Source organism: Solanum tuberosum, unplaced genomic scaffold (assembly GCF_000226075.1).
Source record: "Solanum tuberosum cultivar DM 1-3 516 R44 unplaced genomic scaffold, SolTub_3.0 scf00500, whole genome shotgun sequence".
NCBI lineage: Eukaryota > Viridiplantae > Streptophyta > Magnoliopsida > Solanales > Solanaceae > Solanum > Solanum tuberosum.
In genome coordinates, this window is record NW_006239419.1 from 221,810 (window position 1) to 243,887 (window position 22,078).

Below are 22,078 nucleotides of genomic sequence, written 5' to 3' on the forward strand. Positions count from 1 at the left end.
AAAAAAAAAAAAAAAAAAAAAAAAAAAAAAAAAAAAAAAAAAAAAAAAAAAGAATACGTAGTATTTTCTATTTTTAGTCTTTCTTTTGGTCCAACAACTCACATGTCATAATTAAGACCATAAATTTAAAAAGTCTTTGATACTTGAACTCTGTGCCAGTCAAATTAAGACATAAAATGAAGTGGAGGAAGTATTAATTAGTGACATATAATTTTATTGACCACCAACATTAAAGTAGGTACAGTAAGCTACATTACATGTTATGTAATGTGCTAAAAACCATTGTTTCGACATCATTAATTGGAGTCATGTTTCACCGAAAAGCTTAAAGTATAAGGATATACATCTTTATTTCACTTTACTTTACTTTAATTACATAAGCATTTTTGCTCTCAAGAAGCCTTGCATTTCCTTCCCTGGTTTAATTTTACCTTTATGAAAACAATTCTAGTGATATTCCACTTTTAAGGACCTAAAATAGTTATGGGACTTCCATGTTGGAGGTCTCAAGTTCGAAACCCCTTGCCAACGAAAGCAAGGGGTTTGCCTTCTGGGTCGAGCTCGTCGTACCGGGCTTGCCTAGTGCGGGTTACCTCTCCTATGTGGTTTTGCGAGCTATTGCATAGGAGTGGGGGTTTTACCCTGTGCGCACCCAAAGGGTAGCGGCTGCGGGTTTCCCTTGTCATAAAAAAAAAATAGTTATGGGACAAAATAAGCCAAAAACCCTCAATTATTGAATTGTCTCCCTGAGCGTTGATTATCAAGTAAGATGGAAAGCTTTAGATTTCCATACAAGAGACATTTGAAGAGCTTTGCTGAATGGAAGTGTCAGTAGTCAATAGTTTGATCTGCAGTAAATGGATGCTGGATAATTTATGGAGTTGGGGTTTTTCGGTTTCCCTCCTATTGAGTTACTGTCATGTTCAGCCTTTTGCAGTATTTATAACGGAGCATTGCTTGATCTTATGATCTTAAATTTGTGCAGGTCGCAGATAAGTAATAAGTGCACTTTGTGCTGATGTGGCTGGCAATAGTCCTATGGGTTGAGAAAGGTGTTGCTGTGGTGGGGATATGTTTATGGTATATTGCGTGACCTGCTTGGTGTTGACAGTCTTCTGCCAAAGATGTTTGGGGTGTGCTTCTAGCATGTTGCTTCTGGTTTAAGTGTAATGCTTCCTAATTAGATACTATATCCCCTCTGTATTATGACAATTGATGTCTGCACCATGGTACTCGTGATGTTCTTCCTTTGTTTTACGGTAAATAACATACTTAATTAAGTCCTCTGTATTTGACCGTGAATAATCCAATCAACAACTTTCTGACGCTTTTCAGTAGCCGAAAGGTTGAATAGGAGGAATGCAAGTAAATGTATGAAGAGAAAATGTACAAAGGTATCAGATTATTAATATCTTGCTTAGTAGCATGAATTCATCAATTCTACGATCATATTTCCGTTTCTTTTCTCTCTCTGTTTTCAGCAGATATGACTCTGATCAGTTGGAGTTGTGGATGCCTGCCTATTTTAGGAGTCAAATTTGTGGATAGGAGTAGAGATCATGTTATACAGCTAATCTAGGTTAGGTAAGAGGTCAAGGTATCTACATCAGTAACTAAATATTGGGCGTAAGTCTTGATATGGCAATTGACAGGTACATTGTTTCGTGAGAATGGGTTGAGCACAAACAAAGTAGAAGAGGAACTCATCTTGGAAAGAGTTTGTATGTTGTGTTGGGTATCACATGAGTAGGGCACAATAAAGAGACATTAAAGGAGAGCCATTATCAGAATTCAGAATTGAGCTTTTGCACGCAATGAATTGATGAATAACCAAACTTCTGGTGCCCCATTAAACTCGCTTTTATTGCGTTGTGTGCAACATCCGCCAAAATAAATTGAATATCATTCCTTCATGCATTCTGGGAGAACTTGAGAAACTTTTACCTATTTGAATGAGGTTTCATCCATTAGTACTCTCTCTGTCCCTAGTTACTTGTCCACTTTTTTTTTTAGTTGTTTTTAATTACTTGTCCATTTTGACAAATCAAGAAATGACAAAATTTTTTTTACCTATTATACCCCCAATTAACTACTTTAAAAAAGATAGAATTTCTTGAAAATATTAAAATTTCAATTTATCCATTTCATAATTAATATGTGTAAAATGGTAAACTCACTATGTCAATTATTATTGGACAAATTACAAAAATCACATACTTTTAAATTTGTCAATTCAAAAGTGGACAAGTAATTATGGACAGAGGAGAGCGACAATTTCAAATAACTTGCATCTTTCTTTCTGGTTTTTTTTTCCTAAGAGCTAACTATCTCTAGTTTAAATCAGTGAGAGCTGTATTGATAACCGTAATGTCTTAATCAGCTTCCACGCATATTAGCAATTCTGCCCACCAAAATAAAGGCAAATAGGAAAAATTCTTCTTTCACCCACTTGCCGAGTTAATAAATAATAATGTTGATACTAATTTATAGGAGGTATGTTGCAATGGCACCAAGCGAATGCGTTGAAAATTTCGTTGGTTCACAAGTTGTAAAAAATGGAAGTAGTACATTTAAACTCATAATTGCAATGTCGGCACACTAGGAGCGAGTTAAATTTTGTCTTAATTCTGTTTTAATGGTAGTATGGTACTTATATCAACTTTATAGTAAATGCTAATACCAAACATTGAACTACTGGAATTTATGGTGAAGGACCACAAATCCCAGGAACAGCTAGAAATTATGCTGTTATACGTCAGGGTTGCTCTGATTTATGCAGGTAACTTAAAACATAAAAGCAAAACCCTGAAAACGATTCAAGATTCGTTCAATGTTTAGATAGGCATGCTGGCGTTGCCCTTGACTCTGAGTGTGTACAATGTTTGGTAGTTCAAGTGCCAAAGGAGGAATTTCCTCACTCCTGAGATGCAGGGGAGTTCCCAAGGCCAAGAGGAGAACAATTGTGGTTGGTCTCAAATCCGATAACAGCAGCAGAGAAATGCTGCTTCGTTTGCTCAATTTAGTCGTAATGCCCGGGGACTATGTTCTGTCTGTTCATGTACAAGAACCAAATGATACATTTGATCCAAATACTTTTCACATTCATGAGGATCTATGTAAATCCAAGAAGGTCATTTTACACTCTCAACTGTTCATGCCCACCAATTGTTTGCTAAATTGCTAATTCTGTAGTGTACAAATATTTTTCTTTCAGGTGGATTTTCAAATCAAGGTTTGTGCAGGAGAGACCTACATAAATGAGTTGAGTAATCAAGTACGTATAAACTTTGCCACAATGCTTGCCGTAGGATGCAGCAGCTCCAGGTATACATTTTTCCTCTCCTGTTTTTGTCTAAAGGTATCCATTCGGTGGTTCCTCTCCCTCTATTTGTCTCATTTAGACTTTTGATGTTCAGGCCAAGTGATCAGATTGCTGGCAAAATTTTGAAAGAATTGCCTCCTACTTGCTCCCTTCTAGTAATGGATAATGGAGGAAAAATCCTACTCCAGAGGCCGGGGACTTCCCAAGAAGGTGCTCCCATTAAAGTTTTTCAATCATCTGAGTCCTCTCTGTCAGTGTCCAGCAGCTCTACACAGTCAAGAGACAAGTATCAGATTCAAAAATCTTTGTCAATGACATGTTCTTCAACGACAACTTCATCACAGCCGAATAGAAATGCAACTTTTCCTAGAAACAAGAAGCTCAATAATGCTACAGCTAAGAGTCTGTTTCAGAGAATAGCTTGCTTAGAATCAATGGGCTGCGCCAGACGCTTCACAACGGATGAACTTAGCTGTGCAACAGACAACTTCAGTCCCAATTTATTGACCGGAGTGGGTGGACATAGTCAAGTCTATCGAGCCAATCTCGAGAATGGCCAGCTTGCAGCAGTGAAGGTCCTTAAAAACACACGATACGCCGAGGATGATCTTTTTCAGGAAGTTGAAATACTGAGTAATCTGAAACACGAGAACTTAATTCAGCTTGTCGGTTACAGTTACAGTAAGGATATGCAAGCAATCGTGTATAATCTACTGAAGGACAGTCTGAAGCAAAGACTAAAACAGCTTAATTGGAACACAAGGATGCAAGTTGCGATAGGAGTGGCAAGGGGATTGGAGTACCTCCATTCTCAAACCCCTCCTATCGTTCACAGAGATGTGAAATCATCAAATATTCTCTTATCTGATGATTGCCACCCACAAGTAAGTCTCTTATTAGCTTGCTTTCCTACATTAGATGGCTTCTCATATTCATTAGAATGTATGCGTTACACTGATTTCCATTGTGAAACTATGCTATTGTGAGATGCTTGCTGACTAGTCTACTAAGAGATGTAAGGGTCATCTAATTCCTTTTTTTTGGTTTTCCCCTCTATAACTATGATAAGCCTCTTAAGCATATTTGGGACCATTAAAGATAGAAAAAAGATTGACAGAATCATGGTGTTCATATCAATTACTTGGTGAATTCTAGACCTATTAGTTGCTTTTAGGCCACATAAGTGAAGACTGGATTTGTTCTTACTTCAATAACTTTTTATGAATATCTGATGCCTAGATGATCGATTCGGATAAGCTGTAGCCTGTAGCCGATAAAATTTCTACATCCACTTTTGTTACACTTAATGATTTTTGAAGCTGAAACCTAGCTATCAGATTTTGGAGCAGCAGTGGTACACCAGGAAACTCAGCAAGATTCAGCTTGTGTGAAACCAATTCACATTGTTGGGACATTTGGATACCTGGCACCTGAGTACATCATGTATGGCAAAGTTGATGAGAAGATAGATGTATACTCTTATGGGGTGGTTCTGCTAGAATTGATCACAGGGAAACGAGCCATCGAAAAAGACTTGGAAGCTCATCATGAAAGCTTAGTGTTGTGGGTAATAATACGAAGCATGTATGCCTACAGCAAAAGATAAAATATGTTTCTTCAATGATTTGACTCTAGATAATGTGAATTGCAGGCAAGGTCTCTGCTCAGTTGTGGTCTTAGTGACCGTCTTGTTGATCCTGACATAAATGAGAACTACAACAAAGATGAGATGAAAACAATGATGTTTGCAGCACGGCTCTGCCTCTTGCATTCATCTTCAAGGAGGCCAAAAATGAAAACAGTTAGTCATTTTCTTTGTCTTGTTCTTTCTTTGAATCATTTTCCTTAATATTGACGTCATCAATAGCCTGCTAACCAATTGTAAGAGAACTCTTTTGTAGTTGCTTGTTGTGATGAATTTTAAATCATAATTAACTGGATTTTTTTAGATTTTGCTTCTAATTTTCTTGATCAATAAAGCAGCATTTCACCAATTGTATCCAGCTCTAAGAATGTGCTGTAATATTTACGACAAAATGCAAAACAAGGATTCTAAATCTGAGAAAGTTTCAGCCTCATCTACAAATCCCATTCTAGACAAATAGAAAACAAAAGTATACACTTAAATTTGCTTCTCGTTTGATAAACTCAACATACTTTGGCATAAACTAGCAGGAATATACTGACATAACCTTGTGAGTTCATGATGATGGAAACTAAATTATTGCCACTATCAAAATTTATGAGTGATGCTAAAAATAATGTGAATGGTGATGAAATAGACAAAAAATTTAGATTTTGCTGGTTTGCAGATCCTGCGTTTGTTTGAGGAGCCAGAGCGCTGGTTAGAACTGCAGAGAAAGAGAGAAGAGCTTCTTGATGGAATTGGTTCAGAAGATGAAAGTTGCTTGTGCAGATATTATGGATCAGATTCTGACGCAGGCATGTTCATAGAGGATAGCTGATCACATATTCTTGAGTTTTCCATGATATATTGGTATATATATATATATACTGGTGTTTTGTTTGTTCATCAGTGCACCACTCTCTCTCAGCAACAACAAGATACCCAGTGTGATTTCACAAGTGAGATCTGGGGAGGATAGAGTGTACACAGACCTTAACCTTACCTTGTTGAGGACTACACTCTCTCAACCCAGTCACTAAATTAAAATGACAAAAAGAGAAAACGGAATTAGAGGAACCATTTCTCTAGTAAATTGTAGTTCTATGTAAAAGTGATATTAGAGTACCAACAGAAATGTCATTATGTAGTCAAACATTATTCCTGAAGTGTAAGCTCTGTCTTTTGCCTCAGAAATATGCTAAAGATTTTTCCTTGAATAACATTGCCAACAATTTTTTAACCTAGAATTTAATTTTCTTCTTTGCTAATTCCATAGATCAATATCATGTGCCCTTACATTATTACTATTATTATTGGTTCTCTCTTGCTGATTCCAATTGAAGAAACTGTGTGGGTCTTTTCCTCCTTTTTGGTTACGCTGGGGGAGTGAGGAGGGGTATATAAGCTCGGCCTGAAGGTGATTTATTTCTTCAATTTCATAAAACATCACAGAACAGAAACATCATCTCAGTCCTCTCAAGTCTCAACAAAATATTGAGATGCATAGAGTGACTACAAATATCTTCGCACATAATGAAAAAGATACCAAATCCTCTAAGGCAGAGGATCCACTGATAGAAATTATTGGAAGTAATATATAGAGACTATGAGGAGAAATTAATTTTCTGTGACATTCATTCAGTAGGTTCAATGACACTATTTTTCTGCAGCCAGCTGAGCAAAGTTAATTGGAGAAACATAGAGTGTTGGACCACCGTAAAGTGTGTTAGCTGCCAACCGTGCAGCAGCGTCTGTAGGGTGGAATAAGTCCCAGAATATGTACTGTCTGCGATCTGAACAGAGACTAGCTGTTGCATTACAAATTCCTTCGGCTTTTAGTGCTCCATGTCCACAGCAGGCTGTGTCCACATTTTTGAAGTCTGAAATGCAAGGAAAACATCATTCTCACGTTATTAGTTTGCTACTCACATGGTAGTAAAGAGAATGAAATCTAATATGTATTAGTTCGCATAACAATAGGATTTTATGTCATATCCTCTTGAGAAAACTTTTATTAGTAGCATAGATAGTGTATTGTAGTATAATCATAAATTCTTTCTTAATTGTAGAACGTTTCATCCTTAGTGTAGAGTAATTTGTCCAGAGAAGTGCTTACTGAAGGGATGTGGATTATCTATAACGTCAATGGTCATTTTGTATGTGTCCCCAAGCGCATATTTCATCCTGTGTAGCTCTGAGGTTAGGTTGCACATTAGCTTGTCAAGAGCTGAATGGAAACATCTGGCAAAATCATTCATGGGCTCGAAACACCTTGTCCCATTCAAAAGTCTGTTGGCTGGACAACAACCTACTGGTGGCACACTTATGATGCCAAACTTCCGTGCTCCGAGGCTGTACAAAGTCTATTATATACAGATGTCTTAGCTTCATATATATACCATCTTTGGGATTCTACTTATGCAAATTGAAGGAAGAATTTCACATACAAGACCAACCTTTATGTGGTTCTCATACGCTTCCATGAGATGATTGATAAACTCTTCTTTAGGCATTGTACTCCTGGTCTTGAAATAAACAAAGATGTCATTGCTCCCGGTACTGATACAGAACAATGATTTTGCGAGCAATGCTTTTGTTGATTCATGACCAAGTGAAGCAATCAAATTTTCGCGCACAGTGACAAATTGATTGATCTGCTGTGGCAAGTTAAGGACATTCTGTTTGGAGAGAGATAGGTATGAATACATATTTAGACGTTGGAGTGATCAAAGTATTTTCCTTACTCTTTTGTGAGAGATGATTATTGAGCATATTATTCAGATATTAGGAATGAAAAGGCTTACCAGCTGTAAGCCAGTGTCATCAAGGAGACCAGAACCTCCTGAGGCGAAGTTTACACCTCGATATATACCCAATTGAAGACCGTATTTCAGGCTGTGAAGAAATAGAAAAGGGGGTGGGCTACTATTGTATCCGAAAAGCCTTGCTGCAGTTAGAAAGGACAAGATTAATCTCCATTAGCAATGTATGTGTAATAGTGAAATGTCCACACTCAAGGGTGTGACCTAGCGGTCAATGAAATGAGTAAAAACCATACGAGACTAGTGTTCAAATACCATTAGAGACCAAAATCACTAGTTGATTTCTTCTCATCTACCTAATCCTTAGTTGACAGGGCAAAGTTACCTGATACATGTGCTGGTGGAGATAGCACATACCTGGTGAAATAGTCGAGGTGTGCAGAAGTTTAGCTCGAACACCACCATATAAAATAAATTGAAAGTGATAGTGAAATGATTGAATATACGACATGCATGTAGAATAAGTAGGAATGCTTGCTCAAAATCTTATTGGTTATATTCCTTAGATCTAATGCTAAAACTTCAGTAACACTAACCAAGATGATCAGCACTGTTGAGTCCATTACTGAACCTTCCAGTTGGCCTTGAGTTGACAAAATCAATGCCATTATGAGGAAAGTTAGCTGCTGCTTTGCAGTCAGGGATGTAAGAATTAGTTCCAACATCTGCTGTTGAATCCCCTAGTATGAAAATAGGTGGTGGGGTTGGGCGATGTGTATCAGCATTGACTAAGTTGGGGCCAAATATTGATAGAGCCAGAAGAATAAGAAGAGAGAAAGGACACATCTTTTCCATGGCGAAAACAAGGTTGGTAACAACGTTTGTTTTAGTGTAGTTCCTTCTCTCCTATCTATGTTCTTGGTATGCTTGAGTTATTTATACATACCTTTGCGCTATCTTCCTCCTGGAGAGAAGGTAATTTATAGGTTATTCAATTGAGCATAAACGAGTTATGCGTTTAAATTCCAAAGCAGAAGAAGACACTGAATACCTGCTAACCAAGTTGGGGCGGATTGCCCAGTAGTTGGTTTGTTTAATTCTAATCACACTGTTTAGAATTATTTATTTCATATTCTGATGAAACAGTTCATATGCATTTTCGGCATGCTTATTTATCAACTTGGATTATTTGTCTCTTTATAATTGTCTTGAGGAAATTTCTATTATTGCTTTATGAAGCAAATTGAGAAGTTCTTGTTACTACGATAGAAGCAAGTGAGAAATGTCTTTATATGTTTGTTTTTATTGTTGGCCTTATTCTACATTGAAGATGGTTAGTATTTTTTCCTGATGAAGTTATCAATTAATTATTTCGGTGACAGTTACCCATTCCTCTCAACAGGGAACACATGATGTGTAGACTCTATGAGACTTATTATTTGTAAGTGGGGAACTTTAAACAACATTATACATAATTAGTGACTTAATACAAACACTAATGCTAGATACATGCCTGAATTCTAATAAGCAATAATACAAATTACAGTGTGGGAATGGATTAGTAAAATAGTTGGAAGTGATAAATGCTTAGCAGCAATGAAAAGATGACAAAAGGCTTTTTATTTTTTCTTTTGTGAAGTATTAGTAAGTGCTTCTTCTTGGTCTTTGGAAGAACTATAATGTTCTTATGGCTCAACCCTTGGCCCTACCACAGTGCAAAGCATTCTTTGGAATAGGATATTCATCACGGAATGATTTAACTGGTGTATAAACTCGCAAATAAAATTGTTGGCCAAGGTACTGCCTTGCCCAGAATTGACTCCTCAGGTTCCACATTCCTACATTGTCCAGGGGCACATATATTGCCGTCCATGATCTTGGATAAACCTGTCAAAGCCAATACCAAGATTAAAAAAAACTTAACATTTTGTGCTTTGTATTCAGAAGTTAGAAAGATGGCATTATGAAACATAATATTGAGTAATTAATGAATTGATTTTTGATTCTAACCTGTGTGGTACAGCGTGAAACTGCGTCTATAAGGTTGTACTGGTTTTTACTTGCAGGACTCCATCTGCCTACATCCATCCTGTGAAAATTACAGTATGTCACTGTTTAGTAACTAAGTGCATGAATATTTTGTGTATAGACTGAGATGTTCAGGTGTAATTACCCGACGACGAAGAAAGAGTATCCATCAAGATGCCAACTTTGGACAATGTTCTCTCTGTTCTCAAATACAATCTCTACAAATGCTCTGTAGTCTGCTCCCATAACTGCTGTGTCAAGGTGAATTTTTCGACCTGCAGGCTTATCCTGGATGCTTCCAACTTTGAATACTCCATCGATATTGTAATAGTCTGCTAACTTAAGCGGCGTATCAGCTGGAATGAAGGATACACCATTAACTGCATATCTCTGTTTTTTATCAACTAAGCCAGCATGATTGGCTAGTCTTATTGTTCTCGTGACATTGATCTGACCATAATGGTAGGAGCCTTGAGGGTTTGGTCTTGGCCCACTGGCTGTAAGATTAGTCCTGGAAATCATAGAATGAATCAGTTTCATAAATTTAAGAATAAACCGAATCACATGCATTGTTGAAAAATAAATGCTGAAGTGTGTGACAGATGAAAAACAGGTCTAAACGTGCAGGACATTTGAGGCATGATATAGCTTAGTAAGTCAATGTGTGCTCTCTCTAACAGTTTAAAATTTTATTGATGAGATGGTCATGTACTTCAGCAAAAAAAATAATCAAGAAGGGTGTTGTACCTGATAGAACGCGCCTGATTTAGGGACCAAGAAATATCAGTGGTTGGCCCTGGAGGAGGTAGTCCAGAAACAGTTTTTCTCGAGTTGCTGTAGTGAAGAATGGCTGTAGAATTGAGAATTTGAGTGGTGAAGCGGCTGGAAACAGCTATGTAGTAATCTTGAGCAGGCTGATCTGCAGTGACTAACACTGAGTAGGACTGGCCAACATGTACATCAAGAGAAGACAATGTAGTTTGAATTGTGTGAGTTCCCTCAACTTCAACCAACGTCATTTTGTGTCCCTGAATTCGAAAGTTGAGTGAATTTTGAAGTCCCACATTGGATATTCTTAACCTGTATGTTTTCCCTGGTAAATTATCACCCATTTTCAGCTCATTATTCTACAGGTGGAAATTCGTTCTTGAAACAGAAAGAGTCCATTTTGTTTCTTGGCATACCTGGTTCAACAGTGAATTTTGCACCATCACGACCGAGGCCATTGATCTGAATGCCATCAGGGAATGTAAGCCTCTTTCCACGATCTAAAATTGTTTGTAATACCTGCAAATATATCCAAACTCAACAACTCGAATATCCTCGAGACAAACTAAATTTAGTCCCTTCCCTTATTAAGGAAATATATATGCCAAGATTAAGGTGCTTTAGTGTGACAAAAGTCATTTTTCAACACAATATTTTGTACGAGTATTTTCTGGTGTATGGTTACGAGAAAATGAAATTATCTTTCCTCAACTTTGTAAGTGAAATGAAATGATGTTGGATTAATTTACCTTGTGATCAGTTTTGTACCAATCTCCAATAAGAATAGTGAAATCTCCAGCAGGTTCAGGAAAAGGGACTGGAATTCTTGGTCTACTGAGAATCCTAATTCCTCCAAATCCACCAGCAGCTTTGTGGAATTGGAGTGATGGGAAATAGAAGAAACTTCCAATTTGATCTTTCACCTGCATTATGTATGTGAAATTTTGTCCTGGAGGGATGGGACATGTTGTTCCATATACACCATCTTCAAATGAATTTTTTCTTTGTTGGAGTCCATTCCTGCATTGTAAATTTTGTTCTAGTAAATTAGTATAACGTATTACGATCCTCCTTAATTAGTACTGCTAAATCCAATTATAGTTTGGTTCATTTTTACCACTTCGGCGTCAGGGTGTTATGATCTATTTGACCAAGTCTCTGAGAAGTTAAAAAGTGTTTATTTTAGGGAGTTGATGTCTACGATCAAGTTCTTATGAGGAAATAAGTGTTTTTGAATAGTAGTATCAGAAACTGTTTTCAATAAGCTAAAACGATAGCTTCTCCTCGTATTGTTGCTCTAATATTGATAACACATAAAATCAAATTAATTAGTACTTAAACACAAACTTGATATTCTCCAAAAGTATTTCTTTTAAAATAAGCAAAATTTGAAATTTTGTCCAAACTGGCTATTACATTAGGTGCCTAACAAACGAAAAAAAATAATGCGAGTTATAGGGTAGAAACTTACAATCCCTGGAGCGTAGATGCGGCTAGTTAATGCTTATTGCCGGCTTTTTATGACTTTCCTCATCTTGAAAAAGTCAAATACTTGATAACATCTATTGCCCATGTCTTATTTTAGAAATTAATATACTAGTATTTTTTCAACTCATCAAAAATGTTTTTCATTTGTTCGGCTGAGTATAAAAGTCTCAAATGATGTATGTAAAATATTCTTGAAAAGCCAAGAGAAAATGAAGAAATTAGTAGCATACACAAGGAAACTCTTATGTTTCTTCATTTATGCTATTGACGTTTCGTCATGGACTACTTTTCCAACAAACCACTTATTAAACCGAACAAGTTTTTTTATAGGCTTAAATTCATTTACGAAAACTTACATAGATATGCTATATTTAGTATTAAGTCATGATCTACAGTATTCTTGTAAAGTGTAAAATTGAACGTCTATTTCACGGAGTAAAAGGTAAGATCTTTGTGTACAAACAACAATAAGGGTGTTTAATTATGGACCTAATTATCCGGCGATATTAGAATGTGTCAAAGAGATGCTATATCATTTCATAAGTAAATATATGCATGCAAAGGAGAATAAAAGGATGTTTAATTATGGAACCTAATTTATATATAACGAATACTTACACTATCAATATATTTTAACACATCATTTTATTTTATATATGAAAAAAAGGTGATGGAAATATACCAGGTGAGAAGAAAAGGGTCATGCAAGTCATTGTGGACGTTGATGATGAGGTTGTCATTTGTAACGCTGTGTATATCAGGACCCGGAAATTGCCCATTTATCAGAATTCCCTGTTCATCATCCAAAAGTATAATTGATAATCCGTACGTACGTTTAGAAACTCACAAACTATTATATATATAATCAAAAGTTTGTATCTCGTCAAATATCCTTAATTATATACCTGTTGGCGGATACCAAGAGGATATATGTCGCCGTAAGTGATTCTCCAGTCGAAGTATCTGTAAGGATCCTCTGCAACTACTACACCTTCCAATTCCATGTACAGCGCCAGTAGTAGCGCAATCCAACACCACCTTCTTCCATTTTCCGATCTCATTCGATCTCTCAAAGTATATATATAATGGAGGTCGATGATCGTTGAAAGTAACAAATATATAAAGGAAAAATGAGAAATGTAGAGTTTATTTGTTTGTATTTATATAGAAGAGATGGAAGTTTGAAGTTTGCGTATGGAATTTGAAAAGAAAAAGAAGCATATATCGTAAAGTTAATTATTAGTAACAGAATGGAAAACACGCCTCATTGCGCCATGCCAGGCTGGCATAAGTATGAATTGAGTAATTAGTAGTAGTATAACTAACTCAACCAAAAAAGGTAGCTTCTTCATCCTCTCTTTTACTGACCCCACCATGTATTCACTTTCCACTTGTTTTTCTTCCGTAGTCTCGATGTTGTTGCTCCGAATAGTTTTTGACACACAACGTTTTATAATTATCCAAGTTAAATTTTTCAATAAACCCTGAGTGGAAATCAAAAGAAAAAATATTATCAAGGAGTAATAAGTACTCATTCATTTTTATAATTAGAGGTCGAGATTTTCAAATTGCTTTTTATAAAGAGTGTTTTATGCTTGAAGTGAAATTTTTCAGTACGAATAATGGACATAGATGAGAAACCAAACAAAAAATAAAATAAAATGCTCGTGTTGGACCCAGACTATAGGACTAAATTTATAATTTTGTGATTATATAGGTTAGACTTGTCTAAAACTAATATCCCAAAATTCTTAGGTCTTTTTGTTTTGTATACTCTATTTGGAAGAAGTCCAAAAAATTACTAGGAGTACTAATTACAATTTTCAATCCAGGCGTTAAAACTCATGTTATTAGTAATTCATTTAGTTTGTAAAAATGGATCGATGTGCTAGATTGCTAAATTAAAAACAAATCTAACAAATTTTAGCTATTACTTAGCCGTAATCAATTCATGCGCATATTCATAATTTTCACTTTAATTAACGTCTACATAAAGGTTAATTAAATTACTTTGTTTGGTGGATAAGTATAGATCTTGTTTATATATAAAATTTATACTTGTGTGATGGAAAATATTGATTACTCACTTTGAGTTCCTTAGACTACAAATTAAAGCTTCTGAACGTACACTCGAGCATAGAGTTTCCTTAAGTTAACTTTCTAAAGTTTTTTTTTTTAAAAAAAAGACTTAACACTGAATTTGAGTATAAATAATAGAAATAATCTAGAGGTGGATGTTGTTAAAATATTGGGTTACTGCAATTTTAATAAAATTATTACATAATTTTTCTTAGCGTTTGAGTTCGAAATAATCAGAGGCGAAGTCAGAATTTTAGTCTTGAATTTTATAACGACGATTTTAAGTGTTAATAATGAGGATGGAGAATATAAGTAATTCTGTTCATATTAAATGTACCTTAATATTTTTAAACAAAACATAAAAATCCATGTGGAAAAGAAAAAAAAAATTAAAAATTTAATAGTTTATAAATTCACAATTCAAAAATTTAATAAGTCAATGGTAAGAATAGAAAGATTGAACTCATGAGTTAAAATTTTAGATTCGTTTTTATTGACGAGATAAAAATACTTGTATCTATATCAGATTAGTATACTAAAACTGAGACAAGTTATTTAATGTTATTTGAAGCGATTAATCGATATATGTACTAGTATACATAGTTACTTGTAGAATTAAAATAATGCATGAACATGTACTTAATTCGTGACTGCAAGTAGCTTATCAGTTAAACTAATTTGCATAATATATTAAAACATTATAATGACAGAATATTTTTGGGAGTGCATTAGTAAAATAAATATTGTTATCATATTAAGTGAAGACGTAAGTTTGAACAGTAAAGCTGGCATGCAACTTTTTTATATAATTTGATTCTTCTAGTTTCTATACTAGTCTTATGCATGCCGCGTTGATTGTATTCATAAATTTAGTTCCTATTTAATTTTCTTGTTTTATAAGGCTGGAAACTTTGGTGTATCCGTGATTATTGACGAGACACACGGAATTCTTGTGCGTATTCCATACGTAAATATTATTTAATTTTGTGACTACATTACAACTACAAACTGCCTCCCTTTTTTTGAGAAAAAATTCGGTTGACGTTGATGATGAAAACATGCATGGGAATTAGCTTCTCCATTCTTCCTTTGTTATTATTGTTCCCTTTTATTTACCTTAGGTAATGTAACTAGATCATAAGAGTAGTAAATTAATTTTAACTTGTAACTCAATATATAACTTAAATTTACTGTAGATTTGCTTTTTGTGAAAATTTGTATGGCTTAAGCCACTGATTTTTGAGAAATAGCCAATGTTCAAAATTTCGTTAAAAAATAAACATTTTGATGTGGAAGATATTGACAGAATAGCATTGCCATGAATTTCAAACTTAAACAAGTGAAAGATTTAAAAATAGTGTCATGGATTTTGCACTTAAGTCAAACTCCTGCCGATGTCTGCGGATCGAATTCCATCTTTTTTAAGTTTGAAATGTCATGGATTACAAAATTGGCTATTTTTAAAATTTGACCAGAGAAAAATTGTGCAGTTTTTATGGCCTGGCCTGCTGAACTTTTGGGCCATTCTCAATGTATAAGAGGACAGTCTGTAATGAAGTGATCTGGCAGCAGGCCCTATTACAACTAGGTTAGTTATCCAGAGATTCTTTTGTGCAGCCCAACTAGTTGGGCTACAGATTTCATCTTTGTTTCCTTGTCTCTGTTATATATAATTTGCATTTTCAGTATCTGAAATCTAACTTTTCAACCATTCCTTCTATTTTCTGAACAATTAACTCACGCTCGGTTCACTTTCTTTAACTAATTTTAAAAAATAACTTTACTGGATGTATAAGTTCAATTACTTTATTGTGACTGTTATAAACCAATTTTGTAACTTTAATGTTAAGTGAGGTATCATAATGCTAGGAAGTTAAAGATTCACCCATACAATAGAAAATTTCATTTACTTGGAATTGAAACATACAATAGAAAATCAATTACAAGGATCACATCACTACTCCAAACATAGAGTAAAGCAAATAAAAAGATTAAAAAAGCGATTGAATTCATACAGTAGTGCAGAAGCTAGAGGATTAATTCTTAATTTCAGTTAGACTTGTGTTTCTCTTCGTCATCATGGTTCTTGTGACAATTTCTCTTTGATTTTGTCAAGCAATCCTTTCTTCTCATCTTTTGGTTCACCTTGCTCATCTAAAGTAGTATGAGCAGCTGGTTCTTGTTGTGGTGACCTGGAAAATTTTCTTTTATCTTGTCTATTAATCCTATTTTCTTGTCTTCTTCGTGTGTTGCATTTGCATTAGGAGCCATAGGAATCAATTCATTTTCTTGCTGACCATGGTCAGTACCGGACATCTTTTCTTTGATCTTCTCTTTAAGTCCCTTTTTCTTTTCTCCGGTACTGCCCTCTTCTACTTCCTCATCATCGCTTGACTGAAATTTCAACTTATCAAACATAAGAAGAATTTTTTTTTAAAAAACAGAGAAACTTACTGTCCTTTATGCAACAAAATTTCAGCAAGACTTGTTAAAGTAGCTTACCGAGCTAGAATTGCTGTGAGTGTGATGAACTGCTTCCATGAGAGTGAGACTGTGCTTCTCCTCCACATTGACAGTGGTGAGCCTTGTCTTCTTCTTTTTTTCCCATGAAATTGAACAATCCACATCCACCATCATTAGTACCCTTGTTCATTGTCTCCTCTGCCATTTAGCTACTACAATATATATTTGAAATTGTGCTTTCAGTGAATTTTTGTGCCTTATATATAGTCATGCTCAAGACACTGTTTATATAGGCGAAACAAATAGTAGGAGATTTGGGAATGTGTCGGCTATTGGTGCTACCTAGCAAAAAAAATAGTGAAATGTCGGTTTGGACGGTTAACGCAAATTGAGATTTATTATCATGTCTTTAATTAATTAATGTTGATGATATTCTTGTTTATGCCTTAGGTCGTACGTTATATCGTGTAAAGCAAAGAGCCAGTGGCTTTTTTTATTTGTTTAAGGAAGAATGCCAAGGGTAGTACACTAGTACTTAATGTTAATGGGTTTTGGACTATGAAATGCAAAGAATATTAACACCGACCAGGTTTGGGACCTGCAGCAACACATTCATTGCTTCAAACAAGATGGAAAATCACAAGGTGTATTGGACGACTCTACTTCACATTTTAATACAACACCAACAATGACGTACATATCCAGTATTTATTATTATTATTCCACGGGAGAGAAAGATGTCTACACAATCTTATTCCTATCTTATGAAGAAAGAGACGTGTTTCATAGAGATAGCCACCTAAACTATTAACTATTGAAAGTGTGAGTTTCATACCTAAACTATCACTTATTAATTTGAGATCCAACCCTTCCTAAAACCACTTATGAAATTGTGATTTAGGCTTACAGGTTAGTTTCTGTAATTAGTCTCAATATTGTATTTTCATATACAATGAAATTTTTCTTTTTCATGAATTCCCACTCGTGTTACGATTAGAATTTGCACCTTATTTCAAATAAAAACTTCATCTATAGAGTAAGTGCAAAGTATATATATATTCAAAAAACATGCCCATTTGGAATCAAGAAATTCTTTACTAATTTATTCCTTGAAATTCCATAAAGAAGTACAATAAAATCTACCAACTCAAAGTAAGATAACAATAAATTAAATTGTTGTTCAAACCAACCTTTTCAGTACTATTAATTTCGCATGTTCATACTAGTTACTGAGGATTGAAGAAGCTAATTTTAACACCAGTGTCAATAACCACATACAAACCAGCAGCAATCAAAATCCCACTTAAGGCCATTCCCAAAAGCCCAAGTCCCCAATTTACCCACCAACTTAGAGAGTACTTTTTGGGCTTCTTCACTTTAAGCCACATAAAACATGGATGAGCAAATGTAATAGGCAGAGCAATTCCTCCAATAAGCCCAGTAAAGCTACCCAAAAATGGAAGAGCCACCGCAATGAAGAAGCACACGAACCCGAAGATTGCCCTGAATATCGAACGGAGCCACCACGGGCATGCTTTTTTGCACCTTGTTGTGTAAGCTGATTCCATATCGTCAAACATTGGCATTCCGTACAGTTGGAATGAGCTCACCGCATTTATTATCACAAAAATACTTATTAAAGCTAATACAGATCGCGAAACATCTTGGCTATGGAATGCAAATAATGCCGTTAACACACTCCCGTTTGCTGGAATCTGAAAATAAAATTATTGTTATTGATATTATTTACTACAAATATTGTAATTTGTACAAGAGTCTAAGATGCGTACCAAATGACCATAAGCCCAGTAGCCACCAACTGCAAGAGGGAATAGGCACATTGCTATGAGTAGATATGCGAATTGCACACCCCTCCACATAGGCACTTGCGATGGGTGCTTCTCACTCGAAGGCATTGTCGCCTGCATCAATCAATGAGTTTAAGTTATATACATATGTATCGTCAATTTATTTTACATATCATGCCACGTTTACCTATTGTAAATAAATTAATATATACTTTTTAAGTTTCAACCAAAAGGTTGGTAAGAATTTTCAAAATTGTCCAACTAAAAAGGTCAGCAAAAGTCAAAGTCAACAACAAACTTTCTTCTGTATGCTTTTCATGAATTTTTGTGGTACCTAACTTCATGTAGTAAAAATAAAAATATATTCTTGACGACTTTCTAGGCCTAATTAGGTAAATTCCTCAACCCACTTGAACAATTAAATTTGTTTAATCTTCAATTATCTTTTTTGAGTTTATCTTGTAAACTAAATAATGGCTAGCTCACCCAATTGATAAGATTATAATATATGTGAAAAGTAAATTTAGTTTTTACCTGAATCTCAAGTATGAGATTGTGGCCTCTGAAAGCAAAAGCAATAATGCCAAAAGCATTAAGAAGATCAAATATCTTATTAACTTGGCTTCCCTTTCGGACAGGTTCATAAGAGACATTAGGTAGCCTACCCTCAGCAACTGAAACCGTCCATAGTGCTGTACAATATCCAACGGCTGTAAGCGCACCAATTAGAGATATTCCAGCTATTGAATTCAAATTTGGCAACTGAGCTAAAACCACTGCAACACATGTAAACACCAAGTACCATTCAACAACAGTCAATGGCTTCGGATTACTACATGTTGCCCCACATAAAGTCTCATATAATAGCTTCGCTGTTGAGCCGCCTATAATAATCAACGCGCAACATGTCCCCGCTGACAGATAACCCAGTGGAAACGCTGAGCTTAGTTTCCCTAATTTCTCACCTGATCATAAAAATAATTAACGTTAATTAAATTATCAACCATCTAACTACATCTTCCAATTATATTTAATTATTAATAGAGATGGAAAAATTAACATGTCATAGAATCAGTCCTGTCAAAGCTAAAATTTTCACTAGTGGTTTAATTATGAAAAAAAAAAACAAAACACTGAAGACTAATTTTAATCATTTATAAAATAGTATAATTTTCTGCGCAGGCCTACGTTTAAACTAAGTTAGTTTAAGGCTCCGCGCAGTCATAGCTTTCACATTATCATATTTTCAAAAGTAAAAATGTAAAAATAAACAAAAGGGAAGAATATTCACGTTATTTGACCTTTTAGGACATTTTGACACAAGCAAACTTTTACGTACAGATTAAAATCATGATTTCTCAAGCCGGTCCAATTTCCACATCTCCCATCTAATTCTAACAAGAGTATCTATATATTTGATCGATGATATATACTTACCAAAAGTTGCGCATGCCAGTTGCAAGTATCTACTGTAACGTAGTCCTGTTTCATGATTTTCATGAAGGTGAACCATTAAATAAAGAGTGTAGAGCTGCCATACAAATGCAACCGTTAAGCCAATAATACCCCAAGCCCTGCAAAAATTAGTTACTATAAATCAATAAGTAGCTAGGTTAATAATAAATACTATTATGTATAAATAAAAATAATTACCAGCCAAGTATGGTAAAAGCAACAGGCAGAACAAGAGCTTGAATACCAATCCCAGAACAAAGAGTATGAAAGGCAGCGTAGAATGCGTTTCCATTTCTGGACTCGGTGATTGGTAACCACGCGTCTTGCGGATCCAATCTTGTCATTTTAAGGGCCTTTCTAAGAGGACTACCCAAAGGAGTGATGAAACGCGGGGTTAATCCACGTGACCTTGGAGTTTTAACGGGTTTATTTGTAGCATGATCTCCCGTGAGAAGTAACGGAGATCGAGAAAGAGATGGCGAGTGAAACTGTGAAGGAGGTAACGATACTATCGACGGCGTTCGAGCCGTCCGTGGAGTTATGGGTAATGATAGTATAGACGGCGTTTGTGCTACAGACGCCGTTCGTGGAGTTATGGGTACAGAGCCGAATTGATCATCATGATGAAACATTGGAGCTGTCCGTGGCGTTATCGGTAACGAGTTGGGTAAAGAACTAACTTGATCTTCAACACCAGCCATTTTTGTCTCTCCAAATATTATCTCTACAAGTCCTAAGGACTTATAAGAAAAGTCACAAACTTACAAGAGACTATAAGATAGTATATAGCTAACTCTTAATAAGCTTAAATTGCATGAGAAATGTGAAATGTGGATGGAGGTATTTATATAAGGACATAAGTGGTTAGTTGGTATGATTTGACCAGAAAGTCTCCACATGACAAAATGGCATATAATTAAGAAACTGACTATGGTCTAACCAGGAAGTAGCTAGGAACGCAACCTGTTACACTTTGACAAACTTGGCTGCTTTTGATCTTTCTCTTTCCAATATTATTCCCTTGATTTGAATTCTTAAAGATCGATATGATTAAGCAGACCTTAATTCTGATAACATTTTGAAAAACAACTAGGGTCATATTAAATTGGCACAGCAAATAATTAAATTAGTTTTATAGGTAGGTCTATGTTGTTTTTATTTGATTATATGGTAATAGGCTGCTTTACCTTTTTAGTTCAAGTGGCCATTAATTAATTTTATTTATTCTTATAGTTAAAGCATTAATCACAGTACATAATTTAATTAAGTAACGTTGTGATTTACTAGTTAATTTTATATATGTTGCTTAAATTCTAAGAATAATTCGTTATAATTATCTCTTATATGAATGGGATTGATTTTGACTTGGAGTTGGCCTACCACGGAAATGAGAAAGGCAACTTGGTAGTAGTTGGTAAGCAACTAAGCATGAGGACAATAATAACAAGTGTCCATTAACGCCTCTCTCAGCTAATTAAGAGTACTGATGAATTATTGCTCAACATTTTTATTTATTTCATTATATTGCATGCATGAAACAAACAGATTCCTATTTCATGACCTACTATGGTTGCCATTTTGGAATATACAAATAGTATGTGTGTGTGTGAGATTGAAGTCCAAGCTAGTCGTGCTCTCCTGGTCCTTTCACGCATTACTAAATTATTTCTCCGTCCTATTTTCGAATTCTAGTTATAATACTTCCACCTCCAATTATAAATATAAAACCCCCAATTTTCTTTAGATCTCGTAAAAAAATCAATATATTTTTTTATCGTTTATTTTCTCCATTCCAAATTATGTTTCACGAAAATAGAAAATTAGCTACGAATTTGTAAGTAATCAATAGCTAAATAGCTTCTAGCTAAATGAATTTTGTTATAATTCGCAGTTAAATTGAATTAGCATGAGATTTTTGTTGTTTAGCTATGAAATTTTGTCTATCGCTAATTTCTTGTTTTCTAGGAGTCTCAGTTTAAGACATTTTCCCAAAATTATGGAGCGCAATTTTGTCTCTTAAAATATTTAATTTAAAAATAAAAAGAGAGAACAAAACGTTTTTTCTATGTTAATCACCATTTTTTAAAAATCAAAATGAGTTAATCATCAAATAATAAAATAATGTTACTAACGAATTATTTGTATAGTACTTTCCAAAAACTGAAATGTGATAATATATAGTAGGAACATTACTTCAGGGGTTCAGGTAGGATATACTAAAAATCTTGGCTGGCTCCGCCACTGTGTTCAGCTAGGATAGCAACTACGTACTACTATC

General features: G+C 34.9%; 6 protein-coding genes across 7 annotated transcripts in view; 2 read left to right on the forward strand and 4 right to left on the reverse strand.

Annotated features, from left to right (window-relative positions):
- Positions 1-1,334, forward strand: part of LOC102600232 (coiled-coil domain-containing protein 124) — a 4,538-nt gene extending 3,204 nt beyond the window's left edge. The window contains exon 3 of the mRNA XM_006364456.2: positions 986-1,334. Coding sequence (XP_006364518.1) covers positions 986-1,000 — 15 coding nt within the window. The 3' untranslated portion in view covers positions 1,001-1,334. The remainder of the gene's footprint in view (positions 1-985) is intronic.
- Positions 1,335-2,392: 1,058 nt separating this feature from the next.
- Positions 2,393-6,188, forward strand: LOC102578955 (receptor-like cytosolic serine/threonine-protein kinase RBK1). Its single transcript, XM_015303981.1, has 6 exons — positions 2,393-3,130; positions 3,215-3,324; positions 3,417-4,206; positions 4,653-4,889; positions 4,974-5,123; positions 5,635-6,188. The coding sequence occupies exons 1-6, from the start codon at positions 2,879-2,881 to the stop codon at positions 5,785-5,787; spliced, it is 1,692 nt and encodes a 563-aa protein (XP_015159467.1). The 5' UTR covers positions 2,393-2,878; the 3' UTR covers positions 5,788-6,188.
- A 417-nt stretch (positions 6,189-6,605) lies between these two features.
- Positions 6,606-8,566, reverse strand: LOC107058359 (GDSL esterase/lipase At5g55050-like). Its single transcript, XM_015303969.1, has 5 exons — positions 8,308-8,566; positions 7,754-7,896; positions 7,406-7,627; positions 7,066-7,312; positions 6,606-6,829 (listed from the first exon to the last, which is right to left on the reverse strand). Exons 1-5 carry the CDS (start codon positions 8,564-8,566, stop codon positions 6,606-6,608), a joined length of 1,095 nt encoding a protein of 364 aa, XP_015159455.1.
- A 558-nt stretch (positions 8,567-9,124) lies between these two features.
- On the reverse strand, positions 9,125-13,160 carry LOC102600563 (L-ascorbate oxidase homolog). Its single transcript, XM_006364457.2, has 8 exons — positions 12,901-13,160; positions 12,678-12,787; positions 11,257-11,527; positions 10,924-11,026; positions 10,487-10,832; positions 9,885-10,250; positions 9,722-9,800; positions 9,125-9,598 (listed from the first exon to the last, which is right to left on the reverse strand). The coding sequence occupies exons 1-8, from the start codon at positions 13,054-13,056 to the stop codon at positions 9,404-9,406; spliced, it is 1,626 nt and encodes a 541-aa protein (XP_006364519.1). The 5' UTR covers positions 13,057-13,160; the 3' UTR covers positions 9,125-9,403.
- Positions 13,161-15,959: 2,799 nt separating this feature from the next.
- On the reverse strand, positions 15,960-17,377 carry LOC107058361 (phosphoprotein ECPP44-like). Of its 2 annotated transcripts, none has more exons than XM_015303970.1 (2): positions 16,577-17,377; positions 15,960-16,480 (listed from the first exon to the last, which is right to left on the reverse strand). In XM_015303970.1, exons 1-2 carry the CDS (start codon positions 16,709-16,711, stop codon positions 16,229-16,231), a joined length of 387 nt encoding a protein of 128 aa, XP_015159456.1. In that variant the 5' UTR covers positions 16,712-17,377; the 3' UTR covers positions 15,960-16,228. The 2 variants fall into 2 exon arrangements, with proteins under 2 accessions (XP_015159456.1, XP_015159457.1); XM_015303971.1 differs by having other exon boundaries at positions 15,960-16,468; positions 16,577-17,310.
- A 216-nt stretch (positions 17,378-17,593) lies between these two features.
- LOC102600895 (lysine histidine transporter-like 8) lies at positions 17,594-20,593 on the reverse strand. Its single transcript, XM_006364458.2, has 6 exons — positions 20,542-20,593; positions 19,999-20,503; positions 19,783-19,919; positions 18,880-19,310; positions 18,328-18,459; positions 17,594-18,252 (listed from the first exon to the last, which is right to left on the reverse strand). Exons 2-6 carry the CDS (start codon positions 20,499-20,501, stop codon positions 17,764-17,766), a joined length of 1,692 nt encoding a protein of 563 aa, XP_006364520.1. The 5' UTR covers positions 20,502-20,503; positions 20,542-20,593; the 3' UTR covers positions 17,594-17,763.
- Positions 20,594-22,078: the final 1,485 nt, after the last annotated feature.

What these genes read in the sequence shown, in the direction of transcription:
- LOC102578955 (XM_015303981.1), top strand. Translation starts at nt 2,879, where the DNA reads ATGTTTGGTAGTTCAAGTGCCAAAGGAGGAATTTCCTCACTCCTGAGA. An exon ending in ATCTATGTAAATCCAAGAAG is followed by an intron (nt 3,131 to 3,214) that starts GTCATTTTACAC and finishes TTTTTCTTTCAG; the next exon opens with GTGGATTTTCAAATCAAGGT. An exon ending in CTGATGATTGCCACCCACAA is followed by an intron (nt 4,207 to 4,652) that starts GTAAGTCTCTTA and finishes GCTGAAACCTAG; the next exon opens with CTATCAGATTTTGGAGCAGC.
- LOC102600895 (XM_006364458.2), bottom strand. Translation starts at nt 20,501, where the DNA reads ATGGCTGGTGTTGAAGATCAAGTTAGTTCTTTACCCAACTCGTTACCG. An exon ending in GCTTTTACCATACTTGGCTG is followed by an intron (nt 19,920 to 19,998) that starts GTAATTATTTTT and finishes TAATTTTTGCAG; the next exon opens with GGCTTGGGGTATTATTGGCT. An exon ending in ACTGGGCTTATGGTCATTTG is followed by an intron (nt 18,253 to 18,327) that starts GTACGCATCTTA and finishes TTTTATTTTCAG; the next exon opens with ATTCCAGCAAACGGGAGTGT.
- LOC107058361 (XM_015303970.1), bottom strand. Translation starts at nt 16,711, where the DNA reads ATGATGGTGGATGTGGATTGTTCAATTTCATGGGAAAAAAAGAAGAAG. An exon ending in CTCACAGCAATTCTAGCTCG is followed by an intron (nt 16,481 to 16,576) that starts GTAAGCTACTTT and finishes ATGTTTGATAAG; the next exon opens with TTGAAATTTCAGTCAAGCGA.
- LOC107058359 (XM_015303969.1), bottom strand. Translation starts at nt 8,566, where the DNA reads ATGGAAAAGATGTGTCCTTTCTCTCTTCTTATTCTTCTGGCTCTATCA. An exon ending in ATGACACTGGCTTACAGCTG is followed by an intron (nt 7,628 to 7,753) that starts GTAAGCCTTTTC and finishes CTCTCCAAACAG; the next exon opens with AATGTCCTTAACTTGCCACA. An exon ending in CGTATGAGAACCACATAAAG is followed by an intron (nt 7,313 to 7,405) that starts GTTGGTCTTGTA and finishes TGTATATAATAG; the next exon opens with ACTTTGTACAGCCTCGGAGC.
- LOC102600563 (XM_006364457.2), bottom strand. Translation starts at nt 13,056, where the DNA reads ATGAGATCGGAAAATGGAAGAAGGTGGTGTTGGATTGCGCTACTACTG. An exon ending in AAAATTCACTGTTGAACCAG is followed by an intron (nt 10,833 to 10,923) that starts GTATGCCAAGAA and finishes ATAATTTACCAG; the next exon opens with GGAAAACATACAGGTTAAGA. An exon ending in TTTCACGCTGTACCACACAG is followed by an intron (nt 9,599 to 9,721) that starts GTTAGAATCAAA and finishes TGGCTTTGACAG; the next exon opens with GTTTATCCAAGATCATGGAC.